General features: G+C 42.5%; 1 protein-coding gene across 12 annotated transcripts in view; it reads left to right on the top strand.

The window, feature by feature from the left end:
• Positions 1-18,411, top strand: part of LOC126339612 (inter-alpha-trypsin inhibitor heavy chain H4-like) — a 173,455-nt gene extending 155,044 nt beyond the window's left edge. For all 12 annotated transcript variants that reach the window (XM_050001645.1, XM_050001649.1, XM_050001657.1 and 9 more), the window contains 2 exons: positions 1,156-1,295; positions 18,081-18,411. In XM_050001645.1, coding sequence (XP_049857602.1) covers positions 1,156-1,295; positions 18,081-18,132 — 192 coding nt within the window. In that variant the 3' untranslated portion in view covers positions 18,133-18,411. The remainder of the gene's footprint in view (positions 1-1,155; positions 1,296-18,080) is intronic.
• The last annotated feature ends 375 nt before the right edge of the window (positions 18,412-18,786 follow it).

The raw sequence follows: 18,786 nt of genomic DNA, 5'->3' as shown, positions 1-18,786 counted from the left end.
AAGGCTGTTTACAATTTGTACAGAAACCAGATGGCAGTTATAAGAGTCGAGAGGCTTAAAAGGGAAGCAGTGGTTGGGAAGGGAGTGAGACAGGGTTGTAGCCTCTCCCCGATATTATTCAATCTGTATACTGAGCAAGCAGTAAAGGAAACAAAATTATAATACGGAGTAGGTATTAAAATCCATGGAGAAAAAATAAAAACTTTGAGGTTCGCTGATGACATTGTAATTCTGTCGGAGACATCATAGGACTTGGAAGAGCAGTTGAACGGAATGGTCAGTGTCTTGAAAGGAGAATATAAGATGAACATCAACAAAAGCAAAACGAGGATAATGGAATGTAGTCGAATTAAGTTGGGTGATGTTGAGGGAATTAGATTAGTAAATGAGACACGTAAAGTAGTAAAGGAGTTTTGCTATTTGGGGAGCAAAATAACTGACGATGGTCGAAGTAGAGAGGATATAAAATGTAGACTGGCAATGGCAAGGAAAGCGTTTGTGAAGAAGAGAAATTTGTTAACATCGAGTATAGATTTAAGTTTCAGGAAGTTGTTTCTGAAAGTATTTGTTTGGAAGTGAAACATGGACGATAAACAGTTTGGACAAGAAGAGAATAGAAGCTTTTCGAAACGTGGTGCTACAGAAGAATGATGAATATTAGAATATTAGATGGATAGATCACATAACTAATGAGGAGGTATTGTATAGAATTGGGGAGAAGAGGAGTGTGTGGCACAAGAAGAAGGGACCGGTTGGTAGTACATGGTCTGAGGCATCAAGGGATCACCAATTTAGTATTGGAGGGCAGCGTGGAGGGTAAAAATCGTAGAGGGAGACCAAGAGATGAATACGCTAAGCAGATTCAGAAGGATGTAGGCTGCAGTAAGTACTGGGAGATGACGAAGCTTGCACAGGACAGTGTAGCATGGAGAGCTGCATCAAACCAGTCTCAGGACTCAAGACCACAACAACTACAACACCAACAACAACATAAAAAAGCCTATCCTCTAGGCTAGAACTGTAACGGTATGACATTTTCTTCCATTAACATTGATTATCAAAGTGTGTACATTTTTCTGGGCCGTTCTGTACACCTTTACGATACTGGAAGTCGAAGACGTGGCAGCTGACTGCAGCCTCTGCTGTGTTTTCCAGACTGAGGGCCGCTTCCAGAACTGCACCACGCCGCCTGGCGGATCTGGCGTTTGCCGGCACCTGGCCGCCTGTATTCTCTCCGAGTTCAAGGAGAGGCTGGACGTCTTCCTCTCCGGTTACCTGTGCATCGTGGAGGACAGGTGAGACAGCCTTTATATACCTGTTGTCTACAGGACCGGATGAAGACCAATGGGGAGCGCGGGGGGGAGGGGGGGGATTCCTCTGCTCTGATCAATTGTGGGATCTTCTCTAATCAGCATTTTTATAGATGTATAATTTCACTGCCATATAATATCTGAAATGACAGGTCAGGAAGTTTTATTTCTCTGATTGGTCCACTAAAATGCTGTGTACCTTGTTTTATGAAACTATCAATTCAGCATCATAATCAAAATTTCTCAAGTCACTGAAACTACACATCACAGTTGAGTATTATTAGCTTTGTACATATAAATTTCTTCTTCGCCAAACAGAAAATTTTTAGTGTATTAGTTACGGTGGTCACAAGTACATTGAAAATTTATCTACTGACTAGTTTGCTCTTATTCGTGTTTTCATTCCATGGAAGAGTAAGATATGCACTGTTACAGATTTGTACCATCTGCAGAATTATCGCCAATGAGACTGACCAATGACTGCTGCTGCAGATGCTGACGTGTGGATACTATGTTGAAGTTGATATAACATACTGAATTTCACAATAATACATTACAAAGACAAAGCTTGCTTGAAGTCAAAAATTAATGGAACAAACGTGAATAAGGTGTGCGGCCTTCATTCAAAGAAACAGATGTTTCAAATGGCTCTGAGCACTATGGGTCTTAACATCTGAAGTCATCAGTCCCCTGGAACTTGTAACTACTTTAACGTAACTAACCTAAGAACATCACACACATCCATGCCCGAGGCAGGATTCGAACCTGCTACCGCAGCAGTCGCGCTGTTCCGGACTGAAGCGCCTAGAACCGCTCGGCCACCGCGGCTGGCAACAAACAGATGTCAGACTAAATTCGTAGAAATGCAGAGCAGACTATATTGCGAACATACATATACATAAAGTAACCTCTTTGCAAGACGCCAACTATAATCTATTGGGCGGTTTAATAATCTCTCCCAGCTGGACAGACTGAGAGAAATACTGCTCCCCATCAACTTAGATATGGATCTGTCGCCCAACAGAGTGGATAATGAGAAAGATTTGGGCCTCGTATATGAGTCGTGGGTGTCGATTCTTACAAAATCATTAACGTATGTTGATTGGAGAAGGTCACACATCTGCTGAATTACAAGTCGTGGTCCAAAATAACATCAATTTTATTCGCTCTTCACGAGGACACACATGCAAAAGGGAAAGACTCCACATCAATGAGAATAGCAAGAATACAAAAGAAACAGAAAGAATAAGAAATGTTGTATACAGGCATGATGTAAAACAATGTTAGATCGGCGTGGTATGGGCTATAAAACAGAGATGTGATCCAAGTGACCAGTCATCCTAACAGGTCGTTCTCTAGCAATCATAACAACAGGTGGGCTCGCAGTATGATGGCCCTGATACAAACAGGAAACGAGATGTAGATTCCATATGCAGGTGCCTAGATCCGATCGGTCATGGGTGTACCCTTGGCTGTGAGTCTACATTGAACCACGCAGCCTAACCACATTTAGCGCAAAGCGAATCGAAAGCACCTTATCATGAATCCTCCGTGATAACCAACAATGCAGCATACCTTCGCCAGAATTAACGACTCAAGGAGACAAGACATATGTCGTGGCCCGCTGGTGGCAGCAACTCTTTAATGATGATCTGAAGAGCTGATTCTCAAGATAACAAGCTGTTACTCACGACGCAACTCCCAAACTATTCCACCATCTTCTCATCTCTACCGCGAATCTCCGTGCGTCAGGCCAGAGTGTTTTTTCCTGTATCCGTCTCTAGACTCCTCAAAATACTACACTTCCTCTCTGCTACGCACAAAATTTATGAAAATGAACTTCCCACAGCGGCAACGGCTCAGTCAATGACTAACCAATAAAATGTTTCTAAACTGCACTCAACAGCTCACCTTCCAGATATCTTTTTAGTGGCCCAATTAATTCCCTCCCATCACGTAAACACCTATATAGCTAATAATTTTTAAATTAACCAGTGAGCGGCCTGCCTTCACTGTGACAGAGAGAAATTTGTGGTCCACTTTGAGTGATGTAATAATGTCACCGACCCTTCCCCACAAGCATGAGAAGAAAATTTTTTTAACAGTGACTGCCACTCAGCTCCGCACTTGAAGGGAACGAATTAGCTATCTCTCGGCCAGCCCTCTGCTTTCTCGGAAGCCCTATTGGCAAAAAACATGGTAGCTGAAACTCCTCTCAACAGTTTCCGACGCGTAAGACTCGTAAGTCACTTTGCAGTGTTCCGGATATGTCTGACTGTCCTTTAGACTGATCTTTTTAAAAGAAGCTTCTGAGCCCACACAGTGGGGGCTGCAGTTATGAACAATTCTGAGTGGATGCGTTTGGCTGATGCTGTAGCAGAAAACACCGCTCTTCTTGTGCAGCTTACCTGCTACCTAACGGTTGGACCAATGCCCCTTGTGTGTCTCAGCCCTTAACTAGAAGTCATCTTTAGCCTTAAGAGCACTGAATGCTGTTTATTCAAATACAAAGACATGTGAACAGCACAATACAGTGCTGCGGTCGGCAACGCCTATATAAGACAACAAGTCTTTGGCACAGTTGTTAGATCGGTTACTGCTGCTACAATGGCAGGTTATCAGGATTTAAGTAAGTCTGAACATGACGCTGTAGTCAGCGTACGAGCGATGGGACACAGCATCTCCGAGGTAGAGATGAAGTAGAGATTTTCCAATACGACCATTTCACGAGTGTGCCCTGAATATCAGAAATCCGGTGCAACATAGTGTCCGACATCGCTGCGGCCGGAAAAAGATCCTGCTAGAATGAGACCAACGACGACTGAAGGGAATCGTTCAACGTGACAGTAGGGTAAACTTTCCGCAAACTGTCGCAGATTTCAATGCTGGGCAATTAACAAGTGTCACAGTGCGAACCATTCAACGAAACATCATCGACTCGTGTACCTTTGCTGGCTGTACGACACAAAGCTTTACACCTCGCCTGGACCCGTCAACACCCACATTGGACTGTTGATGACTGGAAACATGTTTCCTGGTCGCACGAGTCTAGTTTCAAATTGTATCGAGCGGATGGACGTGTACGGTTATGGATACAACATCAGGAATCCATGGACCCTGCATGTCAGCAGGGGACTGTGCATACTTGTATGGGCTTTGTAATGGTGTGGGGATTGTGCAGTTGGAGTTTTATAGGGCCTCTCATAGTCTATATGCGACTGTGACAGGTGACAAGTACGTAAGAATCATGTCTGATTACCTGCATCCATTCATGTTCATTGTGCATTCCAACGGACTTGGGCAATTCCAGCAGGACAATGCGACACCTCACATGTCCATAACTGCTACAGAGTGGCTTCAGGAACACTCTTCTGTGTTTAAACACTTCTGCTGGCAACCAAACTCCACAGATAAGAACATTATTGAGCATATCTGGAATGCCTTGTAACGTGCTGTTCAGAAGAGATCTCCACCCCCTCGTAATCTTACGGATTTATGGACAGCCCTGCAGGATTGATGTTGTCTGTTCCCTGCAGCACTACTTCAGACATTAGTCGAGTCCATGCCACGTCATGCTGTGGCACTTCTGCGTGCTCGCGATGGACCTACACGATATCAACTAGATGTACCACTTTCTTTGGCTCTCCACTGTATGTCAGCCATATGTTTTAACCAGTGAAGCAAGAGTTGAAAAATACTGTTAGAAACAGCGAAAACCAAGGAAGACATTCTTAACGTTTTATAGCCAGCAGATGTTTTGTCCTTTCTCTAATCGCACATCACATCACTCAAGATGCACACTTTTCTTAAAGAAAACAATAGGCGCAAAGTTACATAGTCTATTACTAGGGTTCACGACACTTTGCTGCTATGTGATGGCACAAAAGGTAAAACTGAAGGACTACTTACATCGATCTTTCCATAAAAACGTAAAGTACACAATACAGCTTGAGGACAACAAAAGAATAAATTCCCTGACTCTTAAAATGACGAACATCCGACAACAACATACATCCAACATACATAGAAAACACACGTACGCAAACATAACAATAGACAACTCACCTAGCCATCTCACTACTCAGAAACATGCATATTTTAGGACCATACTACATAGAATACATTCTGTTAAGTTAGAAAAAACAACCTTCAGAAAAAATTTTACGAGCTAAAAAGTATTTCTACTGTTACCAGTCATCGTTTTATTTATCTGCACCACGCGTTTCAAAGTTTTAAACCTCCAACATCAGGTGGATTTACATTGGTTAGTATAACGTTTGTGTATGTGTGTGTTGGGATTTTTTGGAGGACCTTGTGGCACTGTCTAGTGGAGAATCAAGACACGAAACAATGTTAATAACAGACACGGTAAAGCCTAGCCTAAAATGTTCGCATTTAAAGTTAAAAAGTATTTCAACAAACAATGGCTACATAATGAAAAAACTGACAATTTAGGCACACAAATACAGAGAAATAATACAACCAACAGACACACAAAGAAAGAAGAGAAAATACTTGTCAGCATCTCAAACCTAGGCCCCATTGCTAAACTATTTAAAAAATGCATTCTCCACTGGTAGGAAACTTACTAGTTCACAATTATGACTCTTACTAGTCCATAACTTAATAACAAATACCCAAATATTCAACAACAGTGAGTATATGAACTGTCATGTCCCACTTTTTCTGCCTGTTACGTAGGTAATACAGACAGGAATTTCAAAACCCCTTTCGAAGAACACATGAATGTTTAAGTTTTTCGTCAAGTGACAGTCAACAGCCGTTATGTACTTGAGAAAATTCGTTATGAACCACCAGCTTCCGAGATAGCCCATCATTAGAGGAGGTAAGTTTGAAACAGATGAGTTGAAAATATACTTTATATCCTAATGGGCTTATATAACATCAGATTTATCACAGTAAAAGTCCTCAATCAATTGATTGTGGCTTCGATGTAATACGAGCCCGTAAGAAACATTATTCTATGCTTTAACCTGATCTGTTTTCTCCTTACGTTCTGTGATTGTGGTCTATGACCGAAACAGGTATAGGTCTGTAATAAACAGTTGATGGTTAATCACGAATTTTCTCAAACACATCGAGGCTTTGGGACTGAAGCCTTTGAAAAACCAGACTTTGCAGAGTATTAATGTCGGAAACCAAGCACATTATCGACAGGGTAGAAAACAATTTGGTAGTACTACTCGATGAAACCAATGGTAAGAACCTAAATCTGTTAAAACAATTGGGGAAAAAATCTTCCATAAGATTAATACACATCTAATGAACAGGCATATTTCGCTAGTCTTAGCTATTTTAATCATCTGAAAACTTGCATATGTCAATTTATTTATCACTCTGATCTCTGACACTACTTGGTAAACTTCATCTTTGGTCAATTCATGATAAACTACAACTATGAAGTGCCTTAAAATGGATAAATGGGTTTACGTCTTGAGCGACGTCACGTTGTTGTTGTTGTTGTTGTGGTCTTCAGTCCTGACACTGGTTTGATACAGCTCTCCATGCTACTCTATCCAGTGCAAGCTTCTTCATCTCCCAGTACCTACTGCAACCTACATCCTTCTGAATCTGCTTGGTGTATTCATCTCTTGGTCTCCCTCTAAGATTTTTACCCTCCACGCTGCCCTCCAATACTAAATTGGTGATCCCTCGATGCCTCAGAACAAGTCCTACCAACCGATCCCTTCTTCTGGTTAAGTTGTGCCACAAACTTCTCTTCTGCCCAATCCTATTCATTACTTCCTCATTAGTTATGCGATCTACCCATCTAATCTTCAGCATTCTTCTGTAGCACCACATTTCGAAAGCTTCTATTCTCTTCTTGTCCAAACTATTTATCGTCCATGTTTCACTTCCATACATGGTTACACTCCATACAAATATTTTCCAATCAACATTGTCAAAAGCTTTCTCTAAGTCTACAAATGCTAGAAACGTAGGTTTGCCTTTCCTTAATCTTTCTTCTAAGATAAGCCGTAAGGTTAGTATTGCCTTACGTGTTCGACTCAGGTCTTTCAGTGGTCTGTCAGACTCTTCACGCAGTATCGTATCTCCCATTTGGTCTTCATCTACATCCTCTTCCATTTCCATAATATTGTCCTCAAGTACATCGCCCTTGTATAGACCCTCTATATACTCCTTCCACCTTTCTGCTTTCCCTTATTTGCTTAGAACTGGGTTTCCATCTGAGCTCTTGATGTTCATACAAGTGGTTCTCTTATCTCCAAAGGTCTCTTTAATTTTCCTGTAGGCAGTATCTATCTTACCCCTAGTGAGATAACCCTCTACATCCTTACATTTGTCCTCTAGCCATCCCTGCTTAGCCATTTTGCACTTCCTATCGATCTTATTTTTGAGACGTTTGTATTCCTTTTTGCCTGCTTCATTTATTGCATTTTTATATTTTCTCCTTTCATCAATTAAATTCAATATTTCTTCTGTTACCCAAGGATTTCTACTAGCCCTCGTCTTTTTACCTACTTGATCCTCTGCTGCTTTCACTACTTCATCCCTCAAAGCTACCCATTCTTCTTATATCGTATTTCTTTCCCCCATTCCTGTCAATTGCTCCCTTACGCTCTCCCTGAAACTCTGTACAACCTCTGTTTCGTTCAGTTTATCCAGGTCCCATCTCCTTAAATCCCCACCTTTTTGCAGTTTCTTCAGTTTTAATCTACAAGTCATAACCAATAGATTGTGGTCAGAGTCCACATCTGCCCCTGGAAATGTCTTACAATTTAAAACCTGGTTCCTAAATCACTGTCTTACCATTATATAATCTATCTGATACCTTTTAGTATCTCCACGGTTCTTCCATGTATACAACCTTCTTTCACGATTCTTAAACCAAGTGTATGATCACAGAAAGGATAAACTAACGTCTCCTTGCATCAGAATGTTAAAAATGGTCCTTCTCCGTTTTTCCATAAATTCATCCCGGTTTAACATCATATTTTCCGTCATTTGATTGGTGAAATACAAATTCTATCGTCTAACATTCTCATAACAGGGACAAACATCACCTGATCAGAATTAAATAATCAATATAGACGATTTGTGTCTGACGGTGGACCCACAGGGTCCGAAATGAATAATGTACGTGTTTCAATAAACACGAAAAAATTACGACTGAGGCAGTTATTATTCAGACTCATGCGCAGTGAATACACTCGCGTTCACAGCTGCATATATGGGTAACGTGAGAGTGTTATTATTCTGCATTCAAAATCGTTAACCGTTAATAATTCCCACAAAGCTGGGCTAAGAGTAAAGGGTCCCATGCTAGCTAGGAGCCCTTAGCACGTGCAACACTTGCTACTTACTTAAACCGGCAGTGGTTGTACTGTCTTTGAAGTTCAATAATGGGAGTGGTGCAGCATGAGTTTAAAGCACTTGGTGTTTATGATCTTCTCAAGTTTTCAGCGGAATGATATTGACAGCAATCGTTCTGACTCTGGTAAGTTAAGCCAGTAATATTTGGATAAATTTGAGATTTAAACATATTAAAATATAATACAATAGACTATACGATATAAAATTTAATATATAAATGTATAATAATATAAAATATAATATATAATATGAAATAATATAATAAAATTAATGGATATCAAGCATGAAACAGTGTCATGCTTCACATCGAACTGGCTAGAACCTGAGGTACGAAATGGCGAACTGAATCCCTGCTGCGTTAGGTCCGTGTGAACCGACAGCAGGTATGTCCAAGTTCTAAGGCACCGACTTTCTTTTTCACAAAGTAGTCAGGCAGAAAATTAATAACTCATTTCTCAAAATAACCTCCCTTCAGCCCTTCAAACTTTCCAAAACGTCGACGACATGATTTCATGGCCGCTGCGAACACTTCTCCGGGGGCCTATTTTGATTTCTGAGAAAAAGCTGCTGGAACAGCGATATGACTGAAGAATGAGCGAGTACAGTGTCCCTTTCATAGTTGCAATACGCCGCTAAGTCGCTAGGATCCAGGTCATCTGAGTAAGGAGAATTAGAAACAATTTCAAAGTTCTTTTCGCGATGAACTCCTTCGCCACGTTGCCCAATATTCTGGTCCACTTTCTTGAAGAAAGAGCACACGTGCAACCTTTCCCAGATGTTTTTCTCGCAGTGCTTGTAGGGCTTGTTCTTCAAAAAGTCTTGCTAGCGCGCACCAGTCACCGTTGTGCTCTTTAAAATGCTAAGAGTACGGATGTTGTCAGTTCTCTCCCACAACTAGGCCACCATCATTTTCTCATCACAGGCACGTTTGGTGGTGTCGAGCCTCTGTGTGTTCACTGAGCTGTCTGGCTCTTCGTTTGTGGATTTAAAAACGGCATCCATGTCTTATCCATTGCCACTGTTGTCGAAAACAGAGTCCCATTTTCGTCTTCATCAAGTGTCAGCCTCCGCTGGCAAGTTGTCTCGCGCGTATCATTGAAGTCGTCCGCCAGAATCCGTGGTACCTACTTGGAGAACGTTTACCGCGTTTTCAGATCATTATGAAGGTCTGTGTGCGCATATCTCACGTAATTGCTATCCGTGGAAGTGATATCTCTCATATTCAATCAGTCACCTTCTAAAACATCTGACTCCACTCACGTCACTATGTTGACAGACCACCTGATGCGAGGCCGTGGCAAGAATGAATGCTATCGTTAACACAACGGGTTTTCGGTTATACCTTTTTTTTTTCATCTCTAGTTTAAAATGGCTGTTAAAACTGTTCAAAAGAAATCTTCTAACTCGAACAATCGCGTGACATTTGACTCACGCGGCGCAAGAGCAGGCGATTGTGAGAAGCTAGAAGATTGCCCCAAGGACAAGCTATAAATATGCTTGATATCTGACAGTTTCGTGAAAGACAGATCGAAGTGGAAACAAATCCTACCTTCGTATAAATTCCTGTCGCACTTTAACAAATTTATAATGGTAGTTCCCATACAGTAATTAAGAGCACTGAATATAAATATTTATGGCGCGGTTTTATGTAAAGTTAACAGTCAACTGCGAAAGTTATGTCGTTCCAAAGTATTACTTGATATGAGCCCAATACAGTGTTATTAGAGACTAAAATAATTTACCAATTGAGTTGCAAATGAGTAATTTGATCCCTATTCACTTAATGTGTAAAAATGTTACCAGTTGTTTATCACATTTAGAACACAATGGTAACATTCAGGTGAAACAAGGGAGGAAATTAATTTGGAACTAGATGCCTAGTAAACATAATACAGTACATTAAATTGACCGTTACTGTAATCGTGAGAATAAATACGTGGCAAAAGACCCTTTGTGGAGATACTGCCAACCGAAGCGACTACATTGCAGAACAAGCTAAAGCTGGAGAATTAGACTGAATCGCGATTCTGAACCTTTGTTTATTTGTTAAAGGCTGTGTTTACATATGACATACACTCTATAACGTACTACAGTACGTGTTTCAAGGTTATTTTTGTGATAAAGTTTCACAGTATATTAATAACTATGACCTGTCACGAAAATAATACCAAGAGAAGTCGCTAGATCGAAGTTCGAGAAGAGCCCGAGATTCCGCGATCTGTGACGTTAATTGTTCGAACAGCTCGATTCCTGCTGCAACACAGCACTACTCCTTGGATCACAGAACTTCATTTGACCGATGAATGTCATTCCAAAGACACTGTGTTGAAATACAAAGGAAGAGACTGATTCCGAACTGAATATTTAACGGCAGGAAAACATAGCGGTTCAAGTATTTAATGCAAGCGACTTAACCTAATATCACAACTAACGTGTTAGATGTAACTAAACTTATCATTACACGTTGACAATAAAGATTAATCCGCAAACAGTAGTTGCAAACTAGAGCTTCCTTGCTGTATAAATAGCCAAAGACTGTCACAGATTTAGGTAATTAAACTTAGAGTCTTGTACAGCAAGGAAGCAAGGGAGATGGTGGTCGGTGTCCTATTTTCTAGATGACAAATGCCCACGTGGATTAACATGGCTCTTTGTTTACATGAAGTGGAAAAACATGTACTTAACTTGTATAGAGTCCATGTGTTGTGGAGAAAGCTCATCAGTAATAGTCCTCTTGCAGTCTGATGTAAAGTACAATTCTGATTGAGCTAAACTAGTCCCACAATAGTCACTAATCTGGTCGCTATGTACTGACGAACTAAACCCGCTCTCCGAGCAATCTGCCAGACGCCAAACTGGATGATTGAATGAGACACTCTAGCCAGCGGCGGCCGGCCGATGTGACCGAGCGGTTCTATGTGCTTCAGTATGGAACCGCGCGACCACTACGGTCGCAGGCTCGAATCCTGCCTCGGGCATGACTGTGTGTGATGTCCTTAGGTTAGTTAGCTTTAAGTAGTTCTAAGTTCTAGGACACTGATGACCTCAGATGCTCAGTGCTCAGAGCCATATGAACCAGTCAGCGGCGGTGACTTAAATACATGCTGTTGAGAATGCGTTGGCGGCATGTTGCTTGTGAATGTGTCTCTGACCTCTCTCGTGACAGGTGCGGTTGATCCAGCACCTACTAACCATTCTTCACGCTTCATCTTTGCCAACCTGGTGTGCTGGTGACAGCTTATGCCAGCTCTTTTTTCCCTCACGAAATGCCACACCTTTGTCGTTTAGGGAGGATGCAAACAACGGGGGGGGGGGGGGGGGGGGGGAGGCAGGACACTGGACATAGAGATGAGCTGGGAGACGTGACTGGAGGACAGCAAACTCCTGACCACACCCCGCCATTTGGTTTGCGAGGCAACAGAAACATCCTTCAGAAAGCTGCTCTCTGGGCGCACTCCCATCCATGAGGGTGTGTTCTGGGGCGATGATGACGGATCACGACCATTCGGTCGGCGAGCGGGGACGGCGGAGGCAAGGGCGCATCGTCCATCCGCTCCTCCTCCGGCGGGAGGCTGCGAAGGCCGCGTGGTGCCGTGAGGTCGTGAATCTGGTGGAAGAAAAGTAGCAGAATTACAGGGAAAATGACACGCACAGTTTGGTTCTGGTGGCGGCGCTGCAATCGAGTACATAGCTTACAATACGTTAGTTAGTCCAGTCTTAGAGTATTGTTCGTTTGTATGGGACCCTTACCAGTTGTGTTTGATTCAAGAGATTGAGATGGTTCAAAGAAGAGCGGCAAGATTCGTGACTGGTACATTTAGCCATCGTGAGAGCGTTACAAATCTCATAGAAAGTTTGAAGTGGGACATACTTTCAGATAGACGGCGCGCTAAACGACAGGGGCTCACTAATTTCCGAAATCCGATCTTCACCGAGGATGTAGAGCATATATTGTTACCACCAACTTTCAAATGGCGCAATGATCACCATTCAAAGATAAGGGAAATTAGAGTTCGTACTGAGGCGTTCAGACAGTCGTTTTCCCCTCGCCCGATCCGCCAGTGGAATAGAAGGGGCGAAATATGGCTTTGGCGCGAATTGTGCCCTCCGCCATACACCGCCTTGTGGCAAACTGAGTATAGAGGTAGATGTAGAAGAGCCAATGCGTTCCTGCATTACACATCTTTCCCAGTGTCCAAGGTTGTCATAAACCGTGAAATGAACAAGATCGCGCTTCACAAAGTAATACTTGCAGACACTGATGGCGCCGTATGCTGCAGTGGGTGTAGCAAGTGTAGCAGCATCCGATGGCGGCGGCTATGCAGACGTTCCGCCGGTGATGGTCCGTCTCCTGGGTGGGAGGGATAAGAGACGAGAAACAGTGTGGCAACGCCTGTTCCCGTGAGTTGGGTGGTATGAAGCTTGGCCATCTCTTGTTTAAAAGTGCGTACGAAGCGTTCTGCTTCTCAATTGTACAGGGGGTGAATTGGAGCACTTAATAGATGTCGAATGCCATTTCGTTCACAAAACTGTTCTAAATTGGGTGAAGTGAACTGTGGTCTGTTGCCAGACCAAAGAACTTTTGGGAAACTTTCTATACGAAATACTGAGGACAACACTTGAATGGTGCTACGTGACATGGTAGAGTTCATAGGCACCGCAAATAGGAACTCGCTAAAACAGACTATCGCTTTGAGTCAAGGAGTACTCCAAAATGGTCCTGCGAAGTCTGTGCTCACTCGTTGTCTTGGGGATTTATTCTTAGGCCAAGCTGAGAATGTCTGTGGCGGAGAGGATTAGTTTTCCGCGCATGCGCGAAAATGTGATGTCATCTATTCGATATGGGCACTGTCCGCCCCCTGTAGACGAGTGTTCAGCGCGACAGAATGTCATTTCTAAAGGCCCGGGCTCGATTCCCGGCTGGGTCGGAGATTTTCTCCGCTCAGGCACTGGGTGTTGTGTTGTCCTAATCATCATCATTTCATCCCCATCGACGCGCAAGTCGCCGAAGTGGCGTCAAATCGGAAGACTTGCACGGAGAACGGTCTACCCGACGGGAGGCCCTAGTGACACGACATTTATTTTAATATGGGCGTTCATGCCCTGCCATGTACAGTGCCTGTTCTCTTGGTGGAGCAATCGCGACCTATCCTTTTGCAACACTTTGGGAATTATCACACTTGATTGTCCAATATCATTTTGAACTAGAGTAACATCCGGTTGAACTGAAAGGTTATGTTGACATGCAAAATATAGTCGCACAGCTGAGTTTCGGATACTGTTCACTGAACGAGTCCAATACGTGGGAATGCAAGAAAACTTGAGATCTGGGTCTGTTTCCATGTCCAGTGCTATTTTTCTGCAGTGCAAGGGAAAAGATTCCACGAATTCAGAGTCCTGCGCATCGATTTGCTAACAAGATGCAGCAGTTGCATCTAAATCAGAGTCTGGGCCAATCGGAAGGCGAGATAGGCGTCTGCATTGCCATGCTGTGCCGTAGGTCTGTACACAATATAATACTGATACAGTGAAAGCAACAAACCCCAACGCTGTAATCTTTGAGCAGTGCGTGTAAGTCTGGTTTTGAACGACGAAATAAGGACTGCAGAGGCTTGTGGTCTGTCACTAAAACGAACTTGCGACTACACAAATAGTGATGGAATTTGGTCATTCCATACACAATGGCGAGAGCCTTTTTTTTATTTGAGAACAATTGCACGGAATTTGAGTTAACAACTTTGAGGCAAAAGCTCGTGAACCTATTCTGTGCGAAAGCAGAGCGCCGATTCCGAAGGAAGGAGCGCCTACTTGCATCACTAATCTGCCAGGGTCAAAATGCACTAAAAGCATTTTTGAGTTCCTCAAATGCGTCTTGGCAGTCTTTAGTCCACACCAAACGCACGTTTTTGCGACGCAAGTGATACAATGAGCCGCGATCTGTGAAGCGTTCGGAATAAAACGGATGTAGTATCTCGACTTGCCTAACACGGACACATTGAGAAGAAAAGACAGGTCAAGGATTGCAAGCAAATGAGACTGGAGGGGTCCACATCCTGACTGTCACAGGACCTAAATCTGGAGTTCTGTCTGAACGAAGACACTCTTCAAGATGACAGTTGGGTCCTGCTTCTAGTATCACTCAAAAAAGAGTACACAAATTGGGAATGTGTTCCTCTGGTGTACGACCTGAGACGACAATATCGTGAAGATAGTTTGGACAAAATGGCACGTAGTCAGTTGTTCCAAGTAACGTTGAGAAATAGCGGGTTCGGAAGCACTGCAGAAGGGCAAACGCAAGTACTTGAACAGTCCTAAGTGTGTATTTACAACAAACGCTTTCTGTGATTCTTCATCCAATGGAATTTGCAAGTAGGCATCACGAAAACTATCTTAGAAAAGTATAGTTCTGCACCAAGCCTGCCCAAGAGTTTATCAAGGCGAGGTAACTGATAAGTGCCAACTATTGTCTGTGGGTTGAAGTCAACACAAATACGAATGCGACCTCAAGGCTTAGGCCACAAACGAGAGGGCTTACCCAACGACTAGCTTGAATGGGAGCAATTGTTTCAATGAACAGGCTACTTTGTCTATTAAAGCAATTGGAACGGAACGGGCAATTGCGCTACAAAGTTATTAGCGTTTCCCATTCCTTCTGAAAATAGTCCAGGAAATTCTTCAAGCAAGCTAGTTACACTGTCTTTTGGAGAAAAAGCAGTCAATGAGAGTACATTGTCTTTGGATGCTAAGTTTAAACAAGTCAAAGGCATCTAAACCAAATATATTCTCACTGTCTCTTGATTTCAACACAGTAAACTCCACTGTCCTGGTGTAAGATTTGTAACTAGCAGACAAACTACACTGTCCAAGCACTGTAATTTCTTGTCCGTCTTAAGCAGTGAGGTGCTTGCTAGATTCAGAAACGCGTTATGAGCCTAACTATTAGTGCATGGCACGATTAAACGAAGTTACTGAGGTACCTGTGCCTAACTAAAAGTTCACACGACGGCCATCAATTCGTAGTGAAACAAATAGTTTGTTAGAACGTCGTTGTACAGCATTAAGGCGAGAAGTAGGAACAATCCTAATCTTCTTATTAAGAGAATCTATTTTAAGTTTTGAAAACACACCGTTCACTGCATGTGCGCGAGCCTGTTTTCTTCTGGGAGCTGACAAAATCGGCGTTTTTCTGCCGTTGCAAACAAACTCCTTGGACACGGCCTTTTCTTTCCACACGTGAAACACATTGCGTTACGTGATGGGCAGTCCTGTCTTATGGCGAGCAAAACATTTAGGGCAAGACTTCACTAAATTCACATGCCTGTTTACCTGTCTATATGGCTGTCGGCGCTGCAGTGTACGCGCACGTTGTGGTTTCTAGGGCTGTCGCGACAAGGAGTGATTCGACTGGACCAGTTGGGACCCAGTCAAACTTATCCACGCTATGGTACCCGAATCATATTGCTCTAAGATTTTCAATACTTGGCGAAGTGATGGATCAGAGTAAAGTCTGTTCCCCCTGTTCTTCTATCTGGGACACAATGCTGTTGCATCACGTATCATTAAATCATTGCAAAAGTTGCCAAAACTACACTTCAATTTACACTACCTACTCATGTTGTGTACCACTGGCGGTAAGTCTGTTCCGGCGTTTTCTGCAAGTGAAAGAACTGGTATCTAGTTGCAGCTACTTGGCTTTGCTGGGCATAGTACTGAGTTAATGCAGCGATTACTTTGTTATGGACTAGTTCGTCCGAAGACACGGTTGAGAATAATTTTTCTATTAACCTAAACACTGGGGACATCACGATCGAAAGGAAGTATTGTGACTTTACAGTACCTTCAACATGATCAACTTGACAATGTGCTTGGAACCGAGTCAGGTATTCAATCCATTTATCCTCTGTTTCCTTAAATTTGCGGGACGGTGGTATAGTGGTCGGCGGCACTTGTTGGGCTGGTTGGTTGGTCGGTTGTGGTTGTTGGGCCGACGTAGCTCCTGCAGCCAGTAGTATGTGTACCGTCGTCAATAAGGTAGCGATTTGTTGTTTCTGAAACTGAAAAGCTTGTGTTGGATCCATCACATTGGCCGTCTGCGACTGAAGCGCGGGGACAGGGTGTGGACTGGGCGGGGAATTTATCGTTTACACAACTATGTTATATCAAAAAGCAAGCAAAGCCTCTGAAAGGAGAAATTTGACTAGTTCTGAAACTCCCCTCGTGGAATGCATGCAAGATCACTCATTTCAATTTTACTCACACATTTCGCTGTGTTCATCGTTGAAAACCCTGCCTCACATAGATAAGTTGACCCAAGAAGCGATGAAACATAAGATACCACTTTCATACCGTTAGGGCAGGTTTTTGCACCTAGTAACTTCCAAAAGCTATCTTTTACAGAATTAGAGTAGGTTTTTACTCTCACTAACTCCCATAAGCGATCTTTATTGTATTATGACTTTAAGGATATGTCATTTTGAAATGTCCCTCTTCAAGTTCAGTCTCACAAAAAGAAAAAAAAAAAAAAGAGTACGCATTTTACTTATAATATCTTCCACATCCGTTTTTGGAAAGCTTGAGCTATGAAATCTAGAAGAGTTCCGATCACCTTGAAATCTGAAAATCGGTTTTCAGTGCTGTCATTTTGGTCCTATCCTTCTTTCCAGCTTCTTGGTCCAATAATGTTCGTTGATAGGATAGTTCTCACTGTATTTGAGGAAAGTATTTAACATTTAATTTCTCTAACTGTGCAGGATAAAAGACCGTTGATTGGTGCGAGCGTTAAAGGCGTTGAAATGCAAATGGACACAAAAGAGGCGAAATCAGTGTTGTCAGATTTACTGCCTACAAATACCGTGCAGAGGACACATTGTCCAGAAACTCACATTTTATAAAAAACTATTCATTTAAACAAATTTTGTTGAAAGATTTTACAAGATCGACTCACAAAACCGCCCCGCTTCAGACGAATCTCTTACTGCATCGGCTCACGGGGTCCTGGCAGGCACAGTGCTCTGTACAGCAAAAGTAGCATAACAGTAGGAGCTGTCAATGCCAGGCTACCATTTGTTTACTGATAAGGGTCTTATCCAGCCCGATAGTTGTCAAATGAACCTCGTTTAAATTGCATTATAATTCTGTAATAATTCTGTCCATGATAATGGTAACACTGTCTTGCGTTATACAGTACTACTTCTTTCTTTCACCTACCTCACTCTACCTGTCCTCTTTGTCAACATGAAGCAGAAATAGAAGGCAGAATTCCTTTACAGCTGACACTATTTGTTTTTAATGTTGTTTCTGCGTTGCAAAGTGAAAAATACCAAAAACAACAGGCGGTATTTCAGTCTCTGACCTCAGCCATTTGTTGGTATGCATCTCTACAATCTGTCTAAAGCATCATTTACTTTTTTCCAGTTTCCTTGGCGTATGCTGTCCCGAGGCCACCTCAGTTACACCAACCGCCTAAGAATTTGCGGCCCGCCGAAACAAGAGGACAACCTCTCGTATGGAAGGTAGCAGATCCGCAGTGGGAACAGTAGTGGAAGATTTCCAAGCTGTGCCAAATCAAGCAAACACCACCGGCGACAACAATATGAACATAGTGCTGAGCACACACAGACCAAAATGCGTCATTTCTGTGCGCTGTACTGAGCGCAGCAGGAAAATGAAATACACTCAATGCAACGTTTACTTTTCATGTAAACTTATTGTTGTTCTTACTGTTAATAAAATTTAATTTTCTATACATAGCACACTTTATTCCTTGTTATACCTCCTATACAATTGTTCATGCCACCTCTATTGCTTACAAACCGTTTCATACAAGTTTGTTTTCGTTACCAGTGCAAGCCCGCAGTAGTTACCAGTGCTGGAATGACTTCTGTATATTTCTTTGCAAAATTAAAAATAAGTTCCGGTTTGTTGCCAGACCAAAACATGTGTTTAGTACTTTAGTTCACTATTTGTAAATATTTGTAACATTAACTGCGGCTGTCCAACCGTAGTTTACTTTCATCGGTCTTCAGCTTACAAGCCGATCAGAAAACAATGAGTAATGTTGTCCATTGAAATTAAATGAGGATGAACAGCTTTGCACTAGGCAGCGACGATGAAGTTTTAA

The sequence above is a fragment of the Schistocerca gregaria genome, chromosome 1, assembly GCF_023897955.1.
Source record: "Schistocerca gregaria isolate iqSchGreg1 chromosome 1, iqSchGreg1.2, whole genome shotgun sequence".
In the NCBI taxonomy this organism is placed as follows: Eukaryota; Metazoa; Arthropoda; class Insecta; order Orthoptera; family Acrididae; genus Schistocerca; species Schistocerca gregaria.
This window is presented reverse-complemented; position numbering and strand designations above follow the sequence as displayed.